The sequence below is a fragment of the Aethalodelphis obliquidens genome, unplaced genomic scaffold (assembly GCF_003676395.1).
Source record: "Aethalodelphis obliquidens isolate GAN/ISIS:26980383/991018 unplaced genomic scaffold, ASM367639v1 scaffold7, whole genome shotgun sequence".
In the NCBI taxonomy this organism is placed as follows: Eukaryota; Metazoa; Chordata; class Mammalia; order Artiodactyla; family Delphinidae; genus Aethalodelphis; species Aethalodelphis obliquidens.
In genome coordinates, this window is record NW_020837951.1 from 11,896,036 (window position 1) to 11,917,039 (window position 21,004).

At 51.6% G+C, this 21,004-nt stretch overlaps 1 protein-coding gene and 1 pseudogene across 5 annotated transcripts in view; one reads left to right on the plus strand and one right to left on the minus strand.

The window, feature by feature from the left end:
* Positions 1-1,747: 1,747 nt before the first annotated feature.
* Positions 1,748-21,004, minus strand: part of RABGAP1 (RAB GTPase activating protein 1) — a 170,955-nt gene continuing 151,698 nt past the window's right edge. For 3 of the 4 annotated variants that reach the window (XM_027104919.1, XM_027104920.1, XM_027104921.1), the window contains 4 exons: positions 20,412-20,495; positions 19,680-19,751; positions 17,269-17,466; positions 14,144-15,894 (listed from right to left, as the gene is read on the minus strand). In XM_027104919.1, the coding sequence (XP_026960720.1) occupies positions 15,772-15,894; positions 17,269-17,466; positions 19,680-19,751; positions 20,412-20,495 (477 nt within the window). In that variant the 3' untranslated portion in view covers positions 14,144-15,771. Of the gene's footprint in view, positions 1,868-6,700; positions 7,497-11,849; positions 11,954-13,423; positions 15,895-17,268; positions 17,467-19,679; positions 19,752-20,411; positions 20,496-21,004 lie in introns of those variants that run through there. The other variant, XR_003432507.1, reaches the window with a different exon arrangement.
* On the plus strand, positions 9,528-10,979 carry LOC113619401 (uncharacterized; annotated as a pseudogene). The gene is made up of 2 exons (XR_003432373.1): positions 9,528-9,735; positions 9,855-10,979. The product of XR_003432373.1 is annotated as an uncharacterized LOC113619401 (transcript).

Sequence of the window (21,004 nt, forward strand, 5' to 3'; positions counted from 1 at the left end):
GAAACCTTTTAAGTCGGAGAGTCTCCTTGTTGGTGGAATTGGGCCTATTGTAAATATCCTAGGTTGGGAGCCAAATAATGCATTAGCAGTGTCAGAAGATAATTTACGTAGTTAATAGTTTATTTATAAATTATTTAATAATATGGGCCCCCTGACATCACTGAAAATGGGCATCATTTGGAAATTCACTCATTTTAAATTTCCCTGGCAGTTTTGAGAGCCTAAAACCAACTCTGGTTTATGTTCATGGACCTCTATCCACATAAGTGCAGTGAATGAAATGAATAACAAAGAGCCCAGTCCTTTAAAACTAGTTTTTATAGTGTAGCAAAGAACAAAAGTGGTTAATTTAAACACTGACCACATTTTTTGATGACGAGTGAGGGAAATTTTACTCTTATAATCAATCATTCATTATCATTTCCCTGTTTCTTGGGTTTCATTAATAACTGCACTGGAGGTAAATCTTCAGTAGTGAGTTACAGGAGTGAACTAAGGAGATCTGCCCCCTTTCCCCCAACCCCAACAGTTAGATTTCTAGCAATCTAGAGCCCTAAAAATCAGGGACATTGAGAGCAGTTAAAGCTGAAGACAGCCTGCTCTGTGAGTGGTCTTCCTGCAACTTCCATTCAGCGTATGCCAGTGCCTCCCTGGTGGTGCTGGGATGGGGGTGGTCCCTCTGAAGTCACCCAGAACAAGAAAGGTTCTGTTGTATTCAGACTCCTACTCTGAAACCATCTGAGGCCATGCCATCCATTGACCAGAGATTTCTCAGTGTTACTAGGAGGCCGGGAAGGGAGATGGGTGGTAAGTGAACCTGCAGAGCCAGGAAGCTGTCTACCACTGAGGTGAGTTCAATATTGACGTGTTTCTCTCTAGCAGTTACTTACAGAGCACAGAGCTAGTACTTCTTATGTAAGTTCCTTCCTTTCCCAATAGCATCTTCCAGAAAGTCTGTTTTAAGTCAAGAATTGAAGTTGACTTAGTTGTAAGAATAGATATCCTTTCCCACATTATCATTTTAGGTAAGAGCTAACAGCTTCCATTGATGCTTGAAGCAGTGATCTTTGGAGATTTTTTTAAAATAGCAGCATAATGCAAATTAGGTTATGTAAGCTTTATAGCACAGCTAGAAATAGGGATTAGAAACCATGTGGGACTCTGGGCCAGAGTACATTTCTCTCCCTCCAGCAAATTCTTGTGGGGCCTAGGAATTAGATTCTGAGTTAATACACAGAGTGCTTTGAATAGGACCTGGTACAGAGTAAGTGCTCAGTAAATGCTGACCGTTCTTACTGTGGTTGGCTGAGGTGACAAAATTCGTGTGGGAGGCTGCGCTGTGCCGGCCTGTAGTGGAGAAGCAGGTGCGTGGCCTGCTGGGGGGCGGGGGGAGCGGCGTGGGTTCTTTAGTGTTGGCAGGTTTGGGATACTCCAGGCTTTGGGAGAGGACTCCAGCAACTTCGGGTCAGTCGGGAGGTACAAAGCAAACACTGGATGAGACCTGGTGTGGGAGGCTGCTGCAGATCCGTGCTGGACGAAGATGCTCATGTTTCTGTGTGGTAGTTAATCATCGGGCAGTCTGTTGCCAGGGGTTCGTAATACTTGCTTTGGGATTTAGGTGTGCTTGGAACTTCAAAGGGGCTGAGCTTATCAACCTGCTGATTCTAAGTTTCCTGCCAGTGCATTAGTAAGAAAAGAGTGTGTGTTTGATTACAGCTAGCCCCAGAATCTGACATTCAGAGCTCACCATTTATTTGGCAGGTAGAACGCAAGTTACTATAAATCACAGAAAAGAAAGAGGAGACCGGGTGGCATGCTTAGAAGGCTGTTGACTTGGATGCTTCTCTCTTCTAGTTTGCTGCAACACCTTGGGAAAAAAAAAATCTGTAGTTAACACCACTCGAGGCCTCCCTCTTGCCTGTTAATCTTAGAAAAAAACATACCTGTCTATCCATCCCTCTCTCTGTCCATATACCCATTTATCTATCTGGACACAGTTGGGAAGTTGCTTTTCAGCAAAAAGAAAAATGAGGAGATGGTTGGTCTGAATAAAGGGTGAGCATCTTCCTGTCTGTCTCTGGCTCGCACGTGTCTACGTGGACCTCCGGAACCTCTGGAGAAAAGTGTGCGGCCGCATTCCTCTCTGCTGGTAGAGGTGAGCTGAGTGGGGAATACAGATCGAGTTCTGTGATGCTCTAAGGTTATAAAAACTGTGTAGACAGGACTGAGTGTTACTTTTAAAGGCAAATAAGGTAGAGTTGCATTATAGTCAAGAGGCGCTTCTTCAATCCAGGATATATGTGTGTCAGTGATGTCCTGGCAGACGTGACCCCATTCCTCAGCTGTAGCCATCTGGGTGGAATTCTTGCCTCAGTAACGATCGAGGGTTCTTTTGTTTGTTTTGCCTTGATCAGTCAGTTGTTAACACCTTAATTACCTGGTCCTTCTAAGGAGGGTCTTAGGGTCTTTCTTGGCAGAACTTTGCTATTTCTGCAAACTATGCTGTCTCTGCTGGTGGGTAGTGTGGAGACTGCCACCATCTGCCCAGGCAGTTTAAGAGTCAGATTAGCATATCCTCGCTGGAGATGCGGTCCTGAGTCATTTTTGCTGCTTACGGCCCCCAGGAGGTAACGGGATTAGCCTGCTGCAGTGAGGGCATTCTCTTTGCGCTGCCTAGGAGCCTAGTCTCTCTCTGCTTTGTTGCAGTTTCTTCTACCTTGATCCTTTTGTGTGGTTTGGAAGAACAGTCTCTGCATTCACATGTCAGCTGAATGTCCCAGGTAGCTAACAGTGGCCTTCAGTTTAGGTCATTTTGGGCTGTGGGCAGCAGTGGATGGAAGAAAGGAGAGCGGGAAGAAAGATGCTAAAATTGGTACCTTGTGTGTGCCAGGCACTTGGACGTTTTTCTTATTTCTCAGCCTTTTTGAAGGTGGTATTATTCTTATTTTACAGATGAAAAAACTGAGGCTCAGAGTTAAGTGCTAGAGTCAAGAATGAAATCCAGCTCTGTCCAGTGCCAGAGCCTTTTTCTGCTGTACCAGCTATGGATTAGAAGTCTGGAAAGAAGGTGAGGAAGCACATCGGGGGACAGGAAGGTGGTGTGTGGGCAGTGAGGCAAGGCCGAATGGAGCCTAAAAAGGGCCTGAACACAAGCCAGGGGCCTCACTGTCGCAGGATCTTTGGAGCTCACCGACTCAAACCCATCCCAGGCTCCCGTGCTAGAATCTAGGCTTGGCTTGAGGTCATTTTAGACCAGATATCCTGGCCTAAAATAGGGCTGTTTTCTTTTAGAGCCGTTGGAAAAGATTAACAAACTGGAAAGATAGACTGGAGGGCTGAGGTGTGGCTGTATAAACAGAGGAAGCTTTTGCATTTGAAGCTTGTTTTTCTGTTTGAATATCAATGAGAAATTGAGGTGTGCGTTTTCATTTAGCTAATGCTTTCTGAGTACACGCTATCTGGCCTGAGATTGGCGATGGGGATGTCTTAAAAGATTTGAGCCAAACTCTGAAGGAGAGCTGGTGAGGCTGGGCTCATTGGGTCAAAGGAAGAGGGGTGGCCCAGGGTTGGGGTGTGAGTGCAGAGAGATGGCCCTGGGCAAGTGCTGCGCAGAGATGGGGGTGAGGGGCAGATTGCAGTGGCCTGTTCTGCTTGCCAGGAGTGTCCCCTGGACTCGGCTTCACGGAAGGCTGGGGTCCCCTCACCAGCTCCTCGGCAGACTGGGGCTGGCTGGGTCTCTGCTTAGGGTTAGGTGGCTGTGGAGGTGGATGCAGAATCCTCTTCAGGGAAAGATCTTCTTCCCTAACCCACGTCACCACCAGCCTTGGCAGTTGCCGTTTTTCTGAGCCACCTGCCAGAATCCTGGGGCGGAACAGGAAGAAGGAACCTCTTGTAAACCCAGGTTGTAGGAGTTCTTGAGCCGCGGCTTGCGGAGGGAATGGCACCTGCGTGTGTAGCGTGCCAGCAGAGCTCTCTCCGGGCCGTGACTGTGTTCCCTGCCCTGATGGTCCCACTCAGAGAAGCTGCAGCACAGGGGTGGTTGTTACCACTGCACAGACAAGAAAATTGAAGCCAAGAGGCCTCTGCAAACCACCAGCTTATTTGTGGTAAAACACTGTGGCTCCTGATAAGTGAGTTTTTAATCACACAGGAGAAATGGCATTTCTCCTGTTTTTAGAGTTAACAGAAGCCCTTTCTTAGGGATGAGATTTGAGCTCCTCCACAACTGTGGGATCTAGAAATTTTCTCCTTTTACAGATGAGGAAATAGAGGCTTAGACAAGATGACTTGCCCAAAATTACACAGCTAGTCCGTGGCTGAGCCCACCCCTCCTGCTGGCGCTGTGCTCACCACTGCTGGTTGGTGTTGACAGTCTAGGCTGCTGCTATCCTGTTTCCTAAAACTGTCTGGCAAGTTTCCTCTCCTCTTTACGAGGCATTCGTTCTACTTACCTTTCTTCCAGACTTCTGGGATGTGTCCTGTGTGGTTTGAGACAAAACACGCAGAAAGCCACCCCCTCCCCCCGTGGGAAAAAAGAAACCAGACTTCGGGCTCATCCTTCTCCCGCTAACCTGGCTCCTGGGCAAGGTTACCGACTGGCCAGCCTTGGGCCAGGTGGCCTGTTTGTTGTTTTCTTTGCCAGCTGCACAGTTGGGTCTGTTTCCACAGACCATCTTTTTGTGCTGTAACTGAACCCTGTAATAAAATGCAAACCAGTAACTGCCATCGGAGAGATCCCCAGGCGTTGTATGGAGGGAAGGGATGTGCTGTTTCCGCTGAGCTTCATCCACGTTTTGGTTGTCAGCTGTCATGTTTCTGGCTAGGCCTTCCTTGTGTGCTCCAACTAAAGGGGTCGCCCTCACAGTTGCCTTCCCGGAGCGCTGGTGCCAGGGTCTCACTGGGCCCTTCCACGATGTAGACGGTCTCAGAAGATGCTCAGCTCTCTGACGTCCTTCAGGCAAGGTTGGAGGCTGTATTATGGGAGGTATGGTGGCCATCATCCTGGAGGGGATCACTCCTTCCACATCATCTGGAAGGTGGCACCTGAGGAACTCAGGAAAGCTGAAAGCACCTCAAGATGGGATAGGTTAAGGCTGCTGAAGGACAGACCTGGAGAGATCATGGACCTTTCCATCAGCTGTTCTTTTGGGGTTTTTTTTGTTTTTTTTTTTTGCGGTACGCGGGCCTCTCACTGTTGTGGCCTCTCCAGTTGCGGAGCACAGGCTCCGGACGTGCAGGCTCAGCGGCCATGGCTCACGGGCCCAGCCGCTCCGCGGCATGTGAGATCTTCCCAGACCGGGGCACGAACCCGTGTCCCCTGCATCGGCAGGCGGACTCTCAACGACCGTGCCACCAGGGAAGCCCTCCATCAGCTGTTTTAAAGGGTTGTATTTACTTGTCGTATGTGGTTCTAGAAGGGGAAAGATAGTTACGGTAAAGCCAGTTGGGCAGTTTGAGCTAAAGTGTGCCTCCCATGAGGTGTGGTGAGAAGTGGGCCGCATGTTACCAGGAGTGCTTAGGCAGGAAGCCAGCTGTTTGCATACTGCAGAGGAAGGTCTTCTATGGGGTGTCAGTTTGCACAGAATGCTGATGTGGTTGGTGACACTGTCAAGACCGCTTCTCCCCTCTTGGGCACATGGATTTATTGGAAACATTCACTGTCACCTCCTACTACTAACCAGGCTGTGCTGGGGGAGGAGCACTTGAGGAAAACGTCAGGATTTTCAGCTTAGAAGGTGAAACCCCTGACCAAGAAGGAGCCCAGGAAGCGGGAGGGGACTGCTCGGGGCCTTGAGCAGAACAAGAGCCATCTTCTGTGCTTGGGAGAAGGGCTCCCACTCAGTCCAGGAGCAGAGCCAGGCCTGCGAAGAGACTTAAGAGCTGCGTGACTTAGAGAGTGAGAGGGGCTCCAGCAGATGTGGCCATGGCTTCCGCAGAGCCTGGCATCCAGCTGGCTGGGAGGTCTCAAGGAGGGGCGTCTGGTGTGCGCAGAAAGGCACAGCTTCTCAGGACAGCGTGGAGGTGCTTGTTAATGGGAACCTGGGAACTGGGATGGTTAGGAGGGTGAAGTAGCAGATGGCATGTGTAGTTCGGGGCCACTTCGTGAAAGGCCTTGGAGGGCTTACATCTTCCAGAACGGTGAGAGAATTCTGGAGGATCGGTTTGGACAGCTGGATGGGGAAGGACCGAAGGAAGGAGTCAGAAGCTGTTGCAGGTGCCCGGATGAAGGAGGCTGGCTGAGGGCGTCAGAGGCAGGAATGGCATCTCTTCATAGTCCAGGCTTCTTGCCTGGGCCCAGCAGGAGGTTATGGGGCCAGGGAACCACAGGAACCCCACGTGCAGCCAGGGAACTGGGGGCCACTGTTCAGTAGGTGCCTGGGACCAAGACAGGAAAGGGGGGTGGTGGCGGGGAGAGGCGTTGCAGTGTAGCAAGGGCCATCTCCATTGGCCAGGAAGCGGGGATTCGGTGGGCCTGACTTTCTCGTGGGTGCGGGGGCTCTGAGCCCCCTTCGTGTGCTCTCTGGGAAGCGTCTCCTTTGGCAAAGGACAGAGAGGTTTATGGGCCGGTCAGTCAGAATCTTACCCTTTCCCTGCATTTCTGCTCTGCTGAGTTTGCCAGTCAAAGGGAGTGGCAGGTACTGGATATTCGTTGGTACAGAGGCTTCTGCTTTTAAAAAAAGTAATGTTTTGGCTTCTTTACCTGGGCAAGGGCTGGAGTTCATTGGATTCAGCATTTGTGGAGCAGGGTCTTTAGCCGGGGGAAGGTACGCACTTGCTCCACAGAGTGCTACAGGGAAGGGAAAAAGGCGCAATTGTAAGATTACTAGAGAATTTGCTTTGGGCCTCAGTTTTGTGTCTGTCCTGCCACCGCTGGCTCGTTCTGCACAGGTGGGCAGGGAGACCCGAGGAGGAGTCGGGGTAGGTTTCTGCACTTGTGTTTCTATACCTCTGTTGGGGACGGGGGCTAAAAAGGCGGTGGTGGTTTTGAGCCTTTAGGGTTCACTGAGACACTGATTGCATCGGCCTTTGGGGTGACCAGGTGTCTCTAACTACAAGCGGCCTTGTTTGTTTAGCCCAGTGGGCCACAGAAAAATCACCTTTTTGCGTGTCACCGTGTGGAAGTTGATGGGAACGCTGCCTTAGGCCTGGTGTCGACAAACTTTCTGGAAAGGTCCAGGGAGTAACTCTTCCAGGCTTGTGGCCCATTCGCTCTGTCACAGCTGCTGAGCTCTGCCGTTCCAGCAGCACCCACGCAGCCAGAGGCAGAAGGTAGACAGACAGGCGTGGCTGCAGGCCACACTTCGCCAATCCCTGCCTTGGACTGTGGCGGTTACTCACCCTCTGGCTCAATCATGACTGGAAGCTTCCTCCCGTCTGCTGCCTGGACCCATCTGTCTTCCCACGAAGGCTTCCTGCGCATCTGTTAGGTGTGCAGCTCTTGCCCAGAAGGACCTCAGATTTTGAGTGAGAGGTGGGCCCTTTCGGGGCAGCGGGTGCTGCAGAGCGAAATACAGAACGGGGCTCAGGGAGAGAAGGCTGAGGGTGAACCCGGAGAGCCGGAGGGAGGGAGGGAGGCAGCTCCGGAGAGGAGGACGGCTGGGGCCCAGCCTGTGAATAAAGGGCGCTGGGGAGCCAGTGGGAGGTTGTGCTCAGGAAGGTGAAGTGATCACAGATGCACTTTGGAAAGATCCTCTGGTTGGGGAAGACCACGTCTGTGGTTACAAGTAGTATCTTTCAGTTTAATCTGGTCTCTTTTGCCCAGAGTCTAGTTACTGTTGGTACCCGAGTGGGAAGGAGTGACCCCCAAGTTGAGTAGCTTTCCTGGCCGCCGGCTGTAGGGGGCCAGTGAGTGGCACAGTTTTTGACACGGCAGAGCTTGACATGGTCCGCTGCCTTCGGGCTTCTTCTGTCTCATGTTTAATTTTGGATTGGGGCCTTGGTGTATGAGGGTGAAAAATGCTAGGGATGGGCTTCCCCTCACTTCAGAATGGAGCTGGTGCCTGTAGACCGGGGCAAGATGCCCAGGCCGGAGCAGGTGCTGTGCAGGTACATCCCGACGCTCTAGGCCGGGACTGAGGTCGGGCTGGGGGAGACTGCAGGTCGGACGCGGCGCCGGCCCCAAGGTGCTCCGTGTAGTTGGGGCGAGGAAGAGACTCTCTATAGTGCTTTCTACTCTCCACAGCATTTCCCCTCAGAGATGTTTCTAGGCAGGTGAAGGGAGCTTCTGTTGACTGAGCACCGTGAGGTGAGGTTCCAGGGGCACGAGCTGCCAGAGCGCTCCCTTGACGTGGACAGAAGCCTGGAGGGTGTTGGCTTCACGAGCCCATGAAGAGGCTGCGCAGATGCCGTTTCCTTGAAACCCGCACGGGCCCGTAAGAGTGGGTGAGGATCAGGGGCAGCTCGAGGAGGGAAGGCGCTTGCCCGAGGCCCCACGGCGGGGGCGTGTGGCGGTGCTGACCCCGGGGGGCCTCCCCGCACGGCTCTGGCAGCGCCGCACCGTGGACCAGCTTCGTGTGGCTGTGGATCCCCTGGGGACTGAGCCAGCAGGTGAGGGCTTTGGTGCTGCCCTGAGCCGTTGGGCAGACGTGGGCAGGGCCTCAGGCAGGTGGGTGGTGGGCTGCCTGAGGGCACTGCTGCTGCCTGCTCTGAGTGAGGGCACAGCTGGTCGTTGCTGAGGTCGGGAGAGGGTCGTGGAAGGAAGAGTCGCGGAGAAGCCACGGCTCCAGGGCACGCGGGCTGCTGCCGTGGGGCTCCTCAGGCTCCGGGGGCGGTGCTCTCAGCATGGCAGCAGGCACATAACTTCCCATCTCTAAGGGGCACAGCCCGGGTCTTCCAGAGGTGTTTCTGGGGTCCTGGAACGGCAAAGACAGAGGCAAGCCTGGCCCAGCCAGATGTGCCGCCAGCTGTGGTCTTTCGTCGGGCAGCTCAGCCTGTGCTGCGGCTCTGGCCTCACAGGGAGGCTTGTGTCTGGGGCACCCTAGACCCTCGTGGAGCTCAAGCCTGGCCCCTGCGCCATCCTGGCCCACGGCCATAAGCTAGATGCCATCTGTCTCACTTTCCTGCTTGGGGAAACAGATGATGGTCTGAAAGTTCTTTTTTTGATTCTAACCTAGATATTTCTGCTGTTCTGGGAAGACTTTTTAAAATTTTTGTTCGTGAAGATGAACCATGGATAAGGGTAGGAGTTTAGATAGCTAAGAGGACTGTCTTCTCCACTTGTAGTTCCTAATCAAGGAAGCAGCACCTTCCTTGCCCAGCCTCTTCCCCCACTCCCTTCCGCCGGCGTGACGGGCTTAAGCTGCGGTTAAGCTGGCGCTCCTTTCCTTTCCTTGACGTGTCCGTGCCGCTCTGTGAGCCTCCTCGACTCTTCCCCCCCAGTGGCTCCCTCGGCTGCGGCCCTGACGCCCAGGCTGTGATGATGGCCCACACGAGGCACGGTGTGGGGTTTAGTCAGATTCCTGAAACACCTCTTCTCTCACCTGCCAGGCTGGCAGTGCTGGTGTTTGATGCGTCCCTTTCCCTGACCATGGCAGTGTCTCCTGCTCAGGCCAGCCCTGTGCGGTCAGGTGGGGTTCACACTGCACCCCTACTTTGCAGAGGGGACACTGAGTACCGCTTGTCCCCTCGTTCACTTACTGTGGTGGCTTCTCAGACAACAGGCATCCTCAGGGCTCCTGACCAGGGGCCTTAATTTCCGCATCTCCCGGGAATCACGGGTGGCTCTGCGTGTCTTGTGAGCTGTCGCCAGCCTCCACACGGACTTCCTTTCCCAGGGGCTTGAGGCGGCAAAGGGAATGCTTGGTCAAGGTGGGACACCTCCTCTGCTTCTGTCCTTCTTGATGTCTTCTAATGAGTCATGAGCCACCTGCGTTGGGCAGACTTCATTTACTTCAGCTCTTAGCAGTGTGGATCCTCTTTTCCCCAAAGTATCTGTCAACTCATTCAGGCCTCTGACTAGGGACCATCTTGGCCTGTTGTGCTGAACCTCTGGTCTAAGTGGCTGGCTGGGGCCCAGTCACACCTTCAGGAAAAGGCAGGTCTCCTGAGGGAGCCCTAATCAGGGCCAGGGCACTTCCAGGGACAGTGAGGCAGGAGGACCAGGGAAGGGGCTGGCCTGGGGCCCGGCTCTGCCTGTTAAGCCCCACAGTGCAGGCACCCGGGTCTCCCTGCCGCGTAGGATTCCCGGAGAGCGGCCTCTGAGACTCGCTTCTCACCCATTCCGAGCAGAACTCACTGTCTGGGAAGGAGACAGGAGGCAGCCAGTCTAGACCTGAAGCCCTGAGCTGTTCAAGAAGGGGCTTCCCTCACAAAGGAGGAAGGGGTCGTGCTCAGTCGTAGCCCTTCCTTGGCCCCAGGATGGGGGTTCAGGAGGCAAGGAGAAGGCTGCGTTTAGTTGTGGGTAGAAAACCTTTCCCAGTTTCCTGCACAGTTACACACGTGACATCGGACTCCTGGCTATATACAGCTTGCTCTCTCTCTGGTCTGGTGATGGCCAAGGTAGTTTTTAAGAAATCTATTTAAAATACCTATCTGTATCTATTTACTGTTTTTTCTGGATACACAAGTGTACATAGTATAATTACAGTGCAGAGTCCCTGGCAATAACGTCATGTTGTGTATTATGTTAAAAAAAATAACATTGGAGAACGCGACCACCCTGGACTGTCCTCCCTCTCTGGGGCAGTGATTACACGTAGGACTCCGAACTTTCAACCTGCGGCGTGGTTGAAGCAGCAGCCTGCACGTGTGGACTGTCACCAGTGCCTCACCCAGAGACGCCTGGCCTTCACCCAAAGGGACTCTGCACCCCGACTCCCACAGGAAGCGCCCACACTGCGGCTCCTGCGCACTGACTGTGTTGGACTCTGCCATAGACTGACCCTCTTGTCTGGCTGCTGCAGCTTGTCTGTAATGCCCTGACATGTTGCATTTTCCCCATTTGGATGAATAAAAATAAAAGCTTCTGTCTTCAACAGCAAGGGGCTGCACTGTTCTGTGCAGGACGGACTGACTCTGGCTTTGACTGATGAAAGGGTCAAGTGCAGAACCCCTTTCCTGGCCCTGACTCTCCAGCTCAGCACATGTGGAAGAATCTTCCCTTCATGCAGAGGGCCAGGCCTCATTCCTATTCCTGTTTGCCATCTCTCTCTGCTAATGGTGCCAAATGTTTACTCAACCTGAACCTTTGACCCGGGCCCCTGGTGCAGCGAGTGGTGTGAGTGCCGCCGCCTCAGCTCAGCTCAGCTCAGCGTTCACCGGGTGCCCCTCACACACCTGCCTTCCTCCTAGTCCTGACCCCTGACCCCTGTCCCCAGAGCTGGCAGATATTACACATCGGGACACTAAGGCTCAAAGATAAAGGGACTTGCCCGAGGGAGTAGGACTTCGAAATGGCAGCAGCAATTTGAAAACAAAGCCAAAGCTCTTCCTACTGCTCCCCCTGTGAGGTTCCTGCAGTCGACCGACCCCAGTAATTCCAAGACTACAGTAAGGTCTCTGCCCGCCCCAGGAAGAAGGACAAAGGCGGCCCACGCAGGGGGTCTTGGAGGGAGCCAGGCCGGGCCTGTCGCTGCCCTCCAGGTAAGTGGACGAAGGCACTGGGTGTGTTGTAACTCAGGGCCGCCTTCGCTCTGCACACTGTCCTCTGGGCTTTACAACCACAGCGCACTGATGGAAAGAAGAGCTAGCCAGGCCGGCCCGCTGCTGCTTCCTCCCAGGGGCCCCACTCCCACCCTCTGGCCCGTGACTGGCACAGGGAACAGCAAGAGGAGTTGAAAACGGGGTGTGGAGGGAGGAGCACTGTTTTCCTTGCTTTGGGGCCCTGGAAGAGAAGGTGGAGGTGGTGGTACCTGGTACAAAGCATTGACATCCCAGATCTCGTCATCACGGGCCTTTCACCTTCACTTTCAAATCTGGGGATAACGTCACTTAACTCACAGGGGTGTTGCGACAACTGGAGGGAGAACACAGGGGAAGGGTCAGGAGCTTAACAGTAGCTCAGCAACCCGTGTGAGACCGAGATGGGCACCGAAGCCACGGCACACACACAACTTGGGAGGGTGAAGTGACCTATCCACGTGACGTGAGCATCCAAGGTCACGGCCCAGCCTTGAACTCAGGGTTTTTGGCCCAGGTACGCTGCTTGTAGTGAAGTGCTGTGAGAGTTTACACCCACCTACTGCCCACGTGGTCATCTTAAAGCAGCTGCCCTGCTGGTCACTGGAAGTTAGTTAGAGATGGGGATTAACGTCCTAGCCTTGTGGTCTGGGCCAGGAACCGCTCTATGGGCCCGATTTCTTCGCCTATAAAAGTGGGGGAAGGGCAGGGAAACGGAGTGCTCGGTCCTCTTGTTCTGGGAGTGAGCACCTCAGCCATTCTGAGCTCACTTGTCTCAGCCCCCAAATGAAGCTTAGGAGAAGATCTGCATCCCAAGGTCAGAATCAGGCATCTCTCTGAGCAAGTGAAGCACTACAGACAGCCTTTTAAACCCCCATCAGCCAGATGAAGAAACAGGCTCTGAGAGGCCAAATGACTCTCCTCTCTTGTCACCTACCTACTCCCCCTGCATAGATGTCTTGGTTTTCACAACTGCTGGGTCAGTTCAGAGCTGAGAGCGGTGTTCTGGACTAAGTTTTATTAGCTCCCATGGAGTTCTCTTTCCTTCACTCCTCTCGTGGTTCACTCCTGCCCCTGGGACTTGGGGTTCAGAACAGACAGGGCGGCAGATGCCTCTTGCCTTTCATTCTGAGCTGCCTCCTTCCTCCTGAGAGATCATGACCAGGCCGTGCAGATCCGCTCAGGTTCAACAGGGCCTGCTAGATGGTCTACTCAGCCTGTCACGTAGAAATACGTGACAGGCTGAGCAGGCTTCTTGAAATCTACACTCACCTGCTTCTGCTTCCCACCCTCCTGCCTCTCAACCCACTTGGGTCTGGCCCCTCCGCTGCACCCCACCCACCTCTGCTCTCCTTCCTTCCTGAGCGCCAGCAGATTCCCAGTCACCAAGCCCATGAGCCTTCGTCCAGTCCCGCCCTCTCCCGAGGCGGAGCTTGCTTCTCTCCGGATGTCCCGGAGTCACTTTAGGCCCCGTGTGCCAAGGCTGACTGGCTATGGGCGCCTTTCTCCTGGCAGGGCACAGCTGCTGGGATGAGGATTTCTGCAGAATCCCTACACTCCGGAACACTGGGACCCTGGGGACTGGAAAAGCCCGGAGCAGGCTGGCCCATCTGGACTCTGGCCCTTGTTGGCCAGGAACGTGGATCCCAGAAATATGCCTTCTAGTCTGTGAGCGGCAAAGGGATCCCAACTGTGCTCCGGAGTCCCTGTCCTGGTCTCTGCAGAGCATCTGTCATGGCCGGGCCCCTTGCTAGGCACCTGCCCTGATTCAGTTCAGCGGAGAGAAGATGGGGCAGGGCTCACTCACCACCTTCCCTTCTTCATGGCCTGCATCTCAGCCCGCTTCCATCCAAAGGCTGGGTGTAGGGGGTCCTGGAGGGCAGGTCAAGCAAGGAGGGGACCGTCGGGTTGGGGAAGCACTGCTCTTCTTCCTGCTGCAGAGAAGGGGGCGAGGTGGTAAAGGACGGCCAAGGGTCTGGGAGCCTCGTTCCTATGGTGCCGCGGTGTGGGATGACCAGCAGGGAACAGAAAGGAGCTCTCGGAAAGAGGTACCTGCTGGCCATGCCACCACTTCCCTTGAAAGTTCCAGCAGAGCATAACTGGACCTCGGGTACTCGGCCTTTCTGCTCTTCAGCCATTTCCCCTGCACATTCACATTTTGGGCCTGCAATTCCCTCTCCCATCTCTGCCTGGTGAGATGCTTTTGTCTTTCAAGGTCTTACCACACACACCCTTACCTCCTATAAGACTTCCCTAACCCTCAAATACACAGGTCATGTCTCACTTTATTTCTCCAAGACAGGCAATGCTCACGATGAAGGCACAGGCCTCCCAGGGGACAAAGCCTGTGTCTTCTCTCACCCCATGGGCCTGGAGCACATTAGCTGCTCATTAAGTGTCTGAATGGATGAACGGGGAGGCGCTGCCCAGTGCTCAAGTACACCTATTTGCCAGCCCAGAGGGTGGTCTTCTCTGACTGCCCGTGGGAGGGAGGCAAGAGCACACCAAACTGGTTGTTACAAAGCAATGCTGTTTGTACCAAAATATTTAATGAATATGCCGTTAAAATAAAGCCAACAAAAGAAATAGTAATACAATTTTACTGGTTTATATTTCAATTCATAAAGTTGACACACTGAAACTACCCTAGCACAATGTCCACGCACCTAGTTTTAGATGGGCTTACAGCTGTTTTGGTAACTGAACAAGAAAGACACAGAAAGCGGTGGAGGGGATGGTTTGGGGGTCAGGGGTTGCCGCTTGTTACCTCCCTGATCACAGATGACCTCAGCAAGCGTTAATACAGCCAACAGGAAAAGAGATACAAAACAACCCAGGTGTCTTTATGTACAAACCAGTGCCTCTTGTAACCAGCGACCTCCACACTGCACGCAGAGAAGACGACAAAGTCATCTGCGAGACAGCCTGTCAGCATATCACTATATAAATTAAAAGTCTAAAGTTATTTTGTTTATAAAAAAGGTGCTAAAACCTCTATTCCATAGTTCTGAAGTGAGAACTTGCAGCCCATCTGAACAGCGAGGTTTGCACCCAGCCTCACTCCGGGGAGGGCCCCGGCAGGCAGGGACACAGGCCAGCCGGACGGGGGCCTCTTGGCATGTGTGTCCTGCACATCCTCACATTTACACACACACATACATACACACACACACCTCAGAGTCTTTCTCACTTGTACAAGCTGTTGTGCAAAAACACTAGAACCTTGAAGTGAGGGAGCTCTTCACAGCTCTCGCGACAGCAGGGTGGAGAGCAGAGCCCGACAAACCTTGAGTGAAATTAAGTGCCCAAAATAACCACATAATTAAGTTGTGCAGATCAGTCCTAGTCTGGGATTTAAACACTGTCAATTGGGTGCATTGGGAAAAGATATTTATATATACACACACACACGACACATTAAGCAAAATAAGGTTTGTCCACGTTATGATTAATCCAGTCTCAACAGTCAGTCAAGTCACCCACCCCAGCACTGGGGAGTCATTTGGCAGCTAACACTAAAAACAACAGGAACTATGAGAGTTGCATAGAATTGATCAGAAACATGTGAATAATGCCAAACCAAAAACCTGTGCATCGTAGAGTTAGTTTAACAAAACTAGGTGGCTTCACCTACAACCATGAAACCCTCCTATTTAAAACAAAGTGCTTCTCCATGTCTACCTGGAGGACCCTCTGCTGGCACTGGAGCAGATAATTATTTGAGCTACCGATCCCCTGCCCCACCTCCCCCAATATATAATAATATGTGTATTTTAAAAAAAAAGATTAAAGGTTTAGAAAAAAACCAAAGGCCTGAAGGATCCCCAGACTCTGATAATGTCACTCAGCCGCTGGGCTGGGTGAGGAGCTGACCTAACCGGGAAGAGGCCCGGAGGTCACACGGAGGAGTGGCTTTCTGGAACGTCCAGGGTGGCAGGCCAGCCGGCAGGCCTGTTAGTATCAGGAGTGAGGAGGGCCTTACCGCACAGGCTGCCTGCTTCATGAGCTCTGGTCCAACAACCTACCCACATGCTTCTATGGATCTGACTTAGGTACATTCTGGTCCTGGGACATGTCACAGAATCACACATCTGGCCAAAGAAGGCAACAAAAGGTGTCATGTTTTCTGAAGGTGTCTGGAGGCAGCAGCTGCTCTCAGCAAGTCTCTTTCCCTTGAACCCCGGTTGCCGTCTTTATGGAGCTCAGTGTTCGGTTAAACCACGTCTTCTTGGCCGCCTGTACCTCGTTGAGGGCAAGGCCTAAATGGTGCTCCAAGTCCTGGAAGAAGAGCGACGTACGTGAGGATGCTGGTCTCCAGTGCTAATGACACTGCCTCCCCAGAGCCGAGCCAAGAATTCAGTCTATTTCCTCTCGAGAGGGCTCTGGAAATTCCCCCAGTTCTCAAAGTGGCATAGAAAGATCTGGAGTGCCTAAAGCTCTGGGAGATTTCCTAGTTAAGACCTCCTCATTTCTTGCCTCGTCTACTTATTAAAACGGCCTCCTACCTGAACGTCTCCCTCTCCGTCCACCCACTGCATACCAGGAGACAGACCGAATGTTCTACCTAAGAATGCAACATTAATTTCCGGCAAGAGCCTTTCAAGCCTAGACTCCCTAGCAAGACGTCCGAGATGCTTCACAATCTGGGCAGAGACTCTTCCAGCTTGGCACCCACTTCCACCCCTACTTCCTAAAGGCCCTTCCAGGCAGGCCCTCTCCTCCCTCTGTGCTGCTGGACACACCATGCCCTCCACCAGGAAGGCTCACTGTTCTGTCTTTTCTCCAGCAGCAACCTCTGCTCACTCTCGGACTACAGCCCAGATACTGTCCTTGGTGAGGCCTCTCCTCGCCACCTTGGACGGTCACGGAGGCCACGTGCTAGCTGTGCAGCCCCAACAGTGAGAACCGGGCCTGGGCGAAGTAGACGCCCAGGTACCGTGTGTGATACGAAGACCAGGGCTTAAGCTTTAGTCCTGAACTTGGTTCCTTCTGCAAACTGTGCCTGGTGCCTACCTTGTGCTCAGCATCAGGCCTGATGGAACTAGCCATGCAGTGTAACGATGAACAAAACAAGCCCCAGTTTCTCCATAAGGAAAGGAGGCCCAGATAAATTAGGTAATACGTCCAAAGTCACAAAGCTGGGTAAGTGACGGGAGCGGGGGCACAAAAGCCTGTATTTGTGAAGCCCTCAGATATCGTGCTGAGCCCTTCCCGTGCATTATCTTTTTTAGTCCTCAAAGCAGACTATCAGAGTGACCCCTCATCACCTCCACTGGCAGAGGAGGAACCTGAAGTGAAAGGAGGTTACCACTAACCCAAGGTCAAAGAGTTTGGTGGTGCAGCTGTGATTTCAAATCATGCATTCTCTGCTCCACCAGAAAGATTCCAAGTTTGATGGATAATTCTCATTATGAGAAAGTCCAATCGTTAGGACAGGCTAAATGCTAATTAAACATCCACTAGTAAATAGCAAGTAATGGGCTTCTTCCCATGAGGATTATGGTAGAAGTTTAAAAGGGAAAAAAACCCCAAACCATGAAGATCATTTCTGGGGTTTCTAGCCCACACCAGGGAAATCCTGCCCCCGTGCAGGTCTGGGTCCCGCCGCCCCAGGGGCAGAGGGCTGGCCGGGGGCACAGAGGCAGCTGTTACCTGGATCTTACACTCAGCTTCCACCAGCTGCAGCTTGGTTTGTGCCAGTTCCAGTTCCATCTCTCTCAGCTGGTTCTTGAGTGTTTCCTTCTCCTCATCTGTGTCCTCATCCAAAACTTCCTTAGCTGAGCTGATGCCCTTTATGCGCCCTTCTTTGTTGAAAAATTCCCGGCAGCGCTCACAGTCATCCACATTTTGCTGAAATTGAATGTCAGATGTGAAGAGACAAAGAAGACATGAAGGTGTGAGCATCTCCTTTCTGGGGAGCCAAGAGATGGCTTCTCTGCCGAGCACTACAGCTTCTGAAAAACTGTGTTCTCTCTGTAAACTGGCAGATGACCTACTGGAAAAGTCACCTGGTGTTATACACCAAAAGCAACACAAATATTCTTATGTCTTGATCCAGTCATCTCACTTCTAGGAACCTTGGCTAAAAAAATGAAAAAGCGGGCTTCCCTGGTGGTGCAGTGGTTGAGAGTCCGCCTGCTGATGCAGGGGACGCAGGTTCATGCCCCGGTCCGGGAAGATCCCACATGCCGCAGAGCGGCTGGGCCCGTGAGCCATGGCTGGTGAGCCTGCGTGTCCGGAGCCTGTGCTCCACAACGGGAGAGGCCACAACAGTGAGAGGCCCACGTACTGCAAAAAAACCCAAAAAAACCAAACAAACAACAAACAAAAAAAAAATGAAAAAGCAGTGACTAGATACAGATTTACATACAAGGAATTTCACTGCAGAATTAGAGACACAAAAAAGGGGTGGGGAGATAAATTATCCAGCTACTGGGAAAAATTAAATAGGATGTGCTATATTTATACAAAGAAGTACACAGCCTCAGAAAAGTTTTTGAGGAATTTTTTGTAACATGGTAAAAATGTTTAAATGCTGGGTAAACTAGGACACAAAAATGTCTTTAAAGTATAGCTACAAGGATATACCACATTTCATGAAAATAAGATGGCAATGACTGTAAGAAAACATCATTTCGTTTTCCTCTAAGAAAATATTCTGCCAATTAAACCACAAAAAGCCATGAGTTATAAAATATGTCCCAATTTCAGATGTAAATGTGAAAAAAATGCCTTAGAGTGAATGAAATTTTCTATGTTAGAACAAAGACTGAAAGAATACACGCCAAAGTGTTAATGATGATGTTGTCTGTGGGTAATAAGATTATAAGGGTTTTTTTTCCTCCTTTACTCTTATTTTCCAAATTTTCTGCAATGAACATTATTATTAGTTTTAGCATCAGAAAATAAATTTTGTTTAAAAAATAGGTACTGCTGGTTAAACACTACTTATAATGGAGGCCAGGTATCATCTTGCTCCAGGTAAAATGCTGGTTTGTGCAGACATGGCCATGGACTCCCCCACGTTTCTGTCCAGAGTTGTAAACATGTTAGTAAAGTATCTTTCAGTAAATTACTCATCTCAGTAAAATCTGACAAGTATTCTAATAATAAAGAAAGAAAGCACCAAGTTACAAAACCCCTCAAATTGGCAAGCAAACATTAAAAACTCAGGTTCTCACTGTATCTGGGCCCATTACAGCAAGAGGAATTGAGCTCAGAAGGCGAGTGTCCCCCTGCTACAGAACAATGTGGGGAGTGACCTGGCCTCTGCGCCCCACCCTCAAGCACAGCCTGTCACCTGCAGGACTCTTCCACCTCAGCAGGGTGCTGCAGTAATCACAGACAACACCTGAAGTCCTGGGGCTCTTGTGTTTTGTTTTGTCTTTTTACAAGAGAAGTTAGCACGGAGGAGGACGTTACACAAATTTGTAAGGAAGAGGGACACTTGTATTTTGAGATCTAATGCCAGAGCTCTTCTGGTCTTATCTGTATCCCCTGCCTAGAGGAAAGAGGCAGAATATCAGTTGTCAGTTGTAGCCACCTTGTCAGGTACTCATCAGCTTCCCTCATTTTTGGAATCAAAGCAGAATACCCGGGGACTTCCCTGGTGGTGCAGTAGTTAAGAATCCGCCTGCCAACGCAGGGGACATGGGTTCGAGCTCTGGTCCGGGAAGATCCCACATGCCACGGAGCAACTAAGCCTGTGCACCACAACTATTGAGGCTGCACGCCACAACTGCTGAAGCCCGCGCACCCGGAGCCTCTGCTCGGCAGCAAGAGACGCCACTGCAACGAGAAGCCCGCACACCACGACGAAGAGTAGCCCCTGCCCGCCGCAACTAGAGAAAGCCCACGCACAGCAACGAAGACCCAGTGCAGCCCAAAATAAATAAATACATAAATAAATTTATTTTAAAAAAAAAGATAGTATTGTTACTAATAGTGGTAGGTTATTTAAAAAAAAAAAAAAGCAGAATACTCCCTCCCCAAATTTTTTGTGCTGAATATAGCCATAAAATGAACTAGGTGGTATAAAATGTCTTTGATAAAGGAAGACTTACCCGAATTTTTTCAATTTCCACTTTATTAGCAGTCTGCTGCTTCTCTAATCTTTCACTCAACTGAGAACAAATCTGAAGAAACAAACATAATAGAAAATGACAATCTCTTCAGCAATGTCATAATCCGCACAACTTGGGCTTGGGATGAGCTCTGCAGTGGAAGCTGGACTATGGAGTGGAACTGGGACAGCACTGAGCAGGAGCGGGTGTCAGACGACAGGTGGGCAGAGGTGCCTCTGGCTCTCCCACCCCCGCATCCACTGGCCTAGGACATGCAGGGACCTATCAGTGCCACGCTCGATGGCCAATGTTTACAGACACTGCCAGACTCAGGAGCCAGCACGAGATCCCAGTACAGAAAGAAATAAGACCAATTCAGTTACGTTCTCAAAATGCAACCCGCTGGGGAGAGAGGTGGTTCTACGTCATGAGTCTGAAGTGCTCCCAAGAACTCGGGGGCTTCCATGTATTAAGTGCCTGCTTATGTGAGGGAACTATGCCAGGTACTCCACAAAGATAATCTCATGGACTCCTCACAACAGTTCTCCGCGTGAGCGATGATTTCCCTTATTTTACAGTTGAAAAGCAGTGCGGTAACTTGTCCAGTGAAGCGAAGGGACTCGTCAGTGCAAGTCGCCGAGCAGGGATGCGTGTGGGTGTGGAGAAGACATCTTGTGCAGGCAAGCAGGGCTTCCAGAGAACACGGCCCAATTCCAGGGTGCACGGACCCACCTGCTTGTAGTCACCGATGATAGAACTGTTTTTTTTAATCTCAGATTCTGCCTTGTCGAGTTCCCGACGGCACATTTCTTTTAACTGCGTACATTAAGAAAAGCAAAAGTGAATGTTAAGGGAAATACAAGCGAAGCTCTGGCACTCCGCGCTTAGCGCTGGGCTTTCCCCAAAGTGCCTGACCTACTGGAGGTAACTCCCCTCCCTTCTTCCTCACTCTCAGCACTACTAACCCTACTCTTTTTTTTTTTTTTTTTTCTGGTACGCAGGCCTCTCACTGCTGTGGCCTCTCCCGTTGCGGAGCACAGGCTCCGCGGCCATGGCTCACGGGCCCAGCCGCTCCGTGGCATGTGGGATCTTCCCGGACCGGGGCACGAACCCATGTCCCCTGCATCGGCAGGCGGACTCTCAACCACTGTGCCACCAGGGAAGCCCATTAACCCTACTCTTGATGCTAGGAGAGAACAGTCAAAACTTCTGAACTTTCAGCTTGCGGCTTTTGCTGAAGTTCCTCCCTGTCAGTGCAGCCCTACCTGGGATCCTGAGCTGAGAGGTAACACAAAGCAAATGCAGAGGAAGAGCTAACAGGAGGA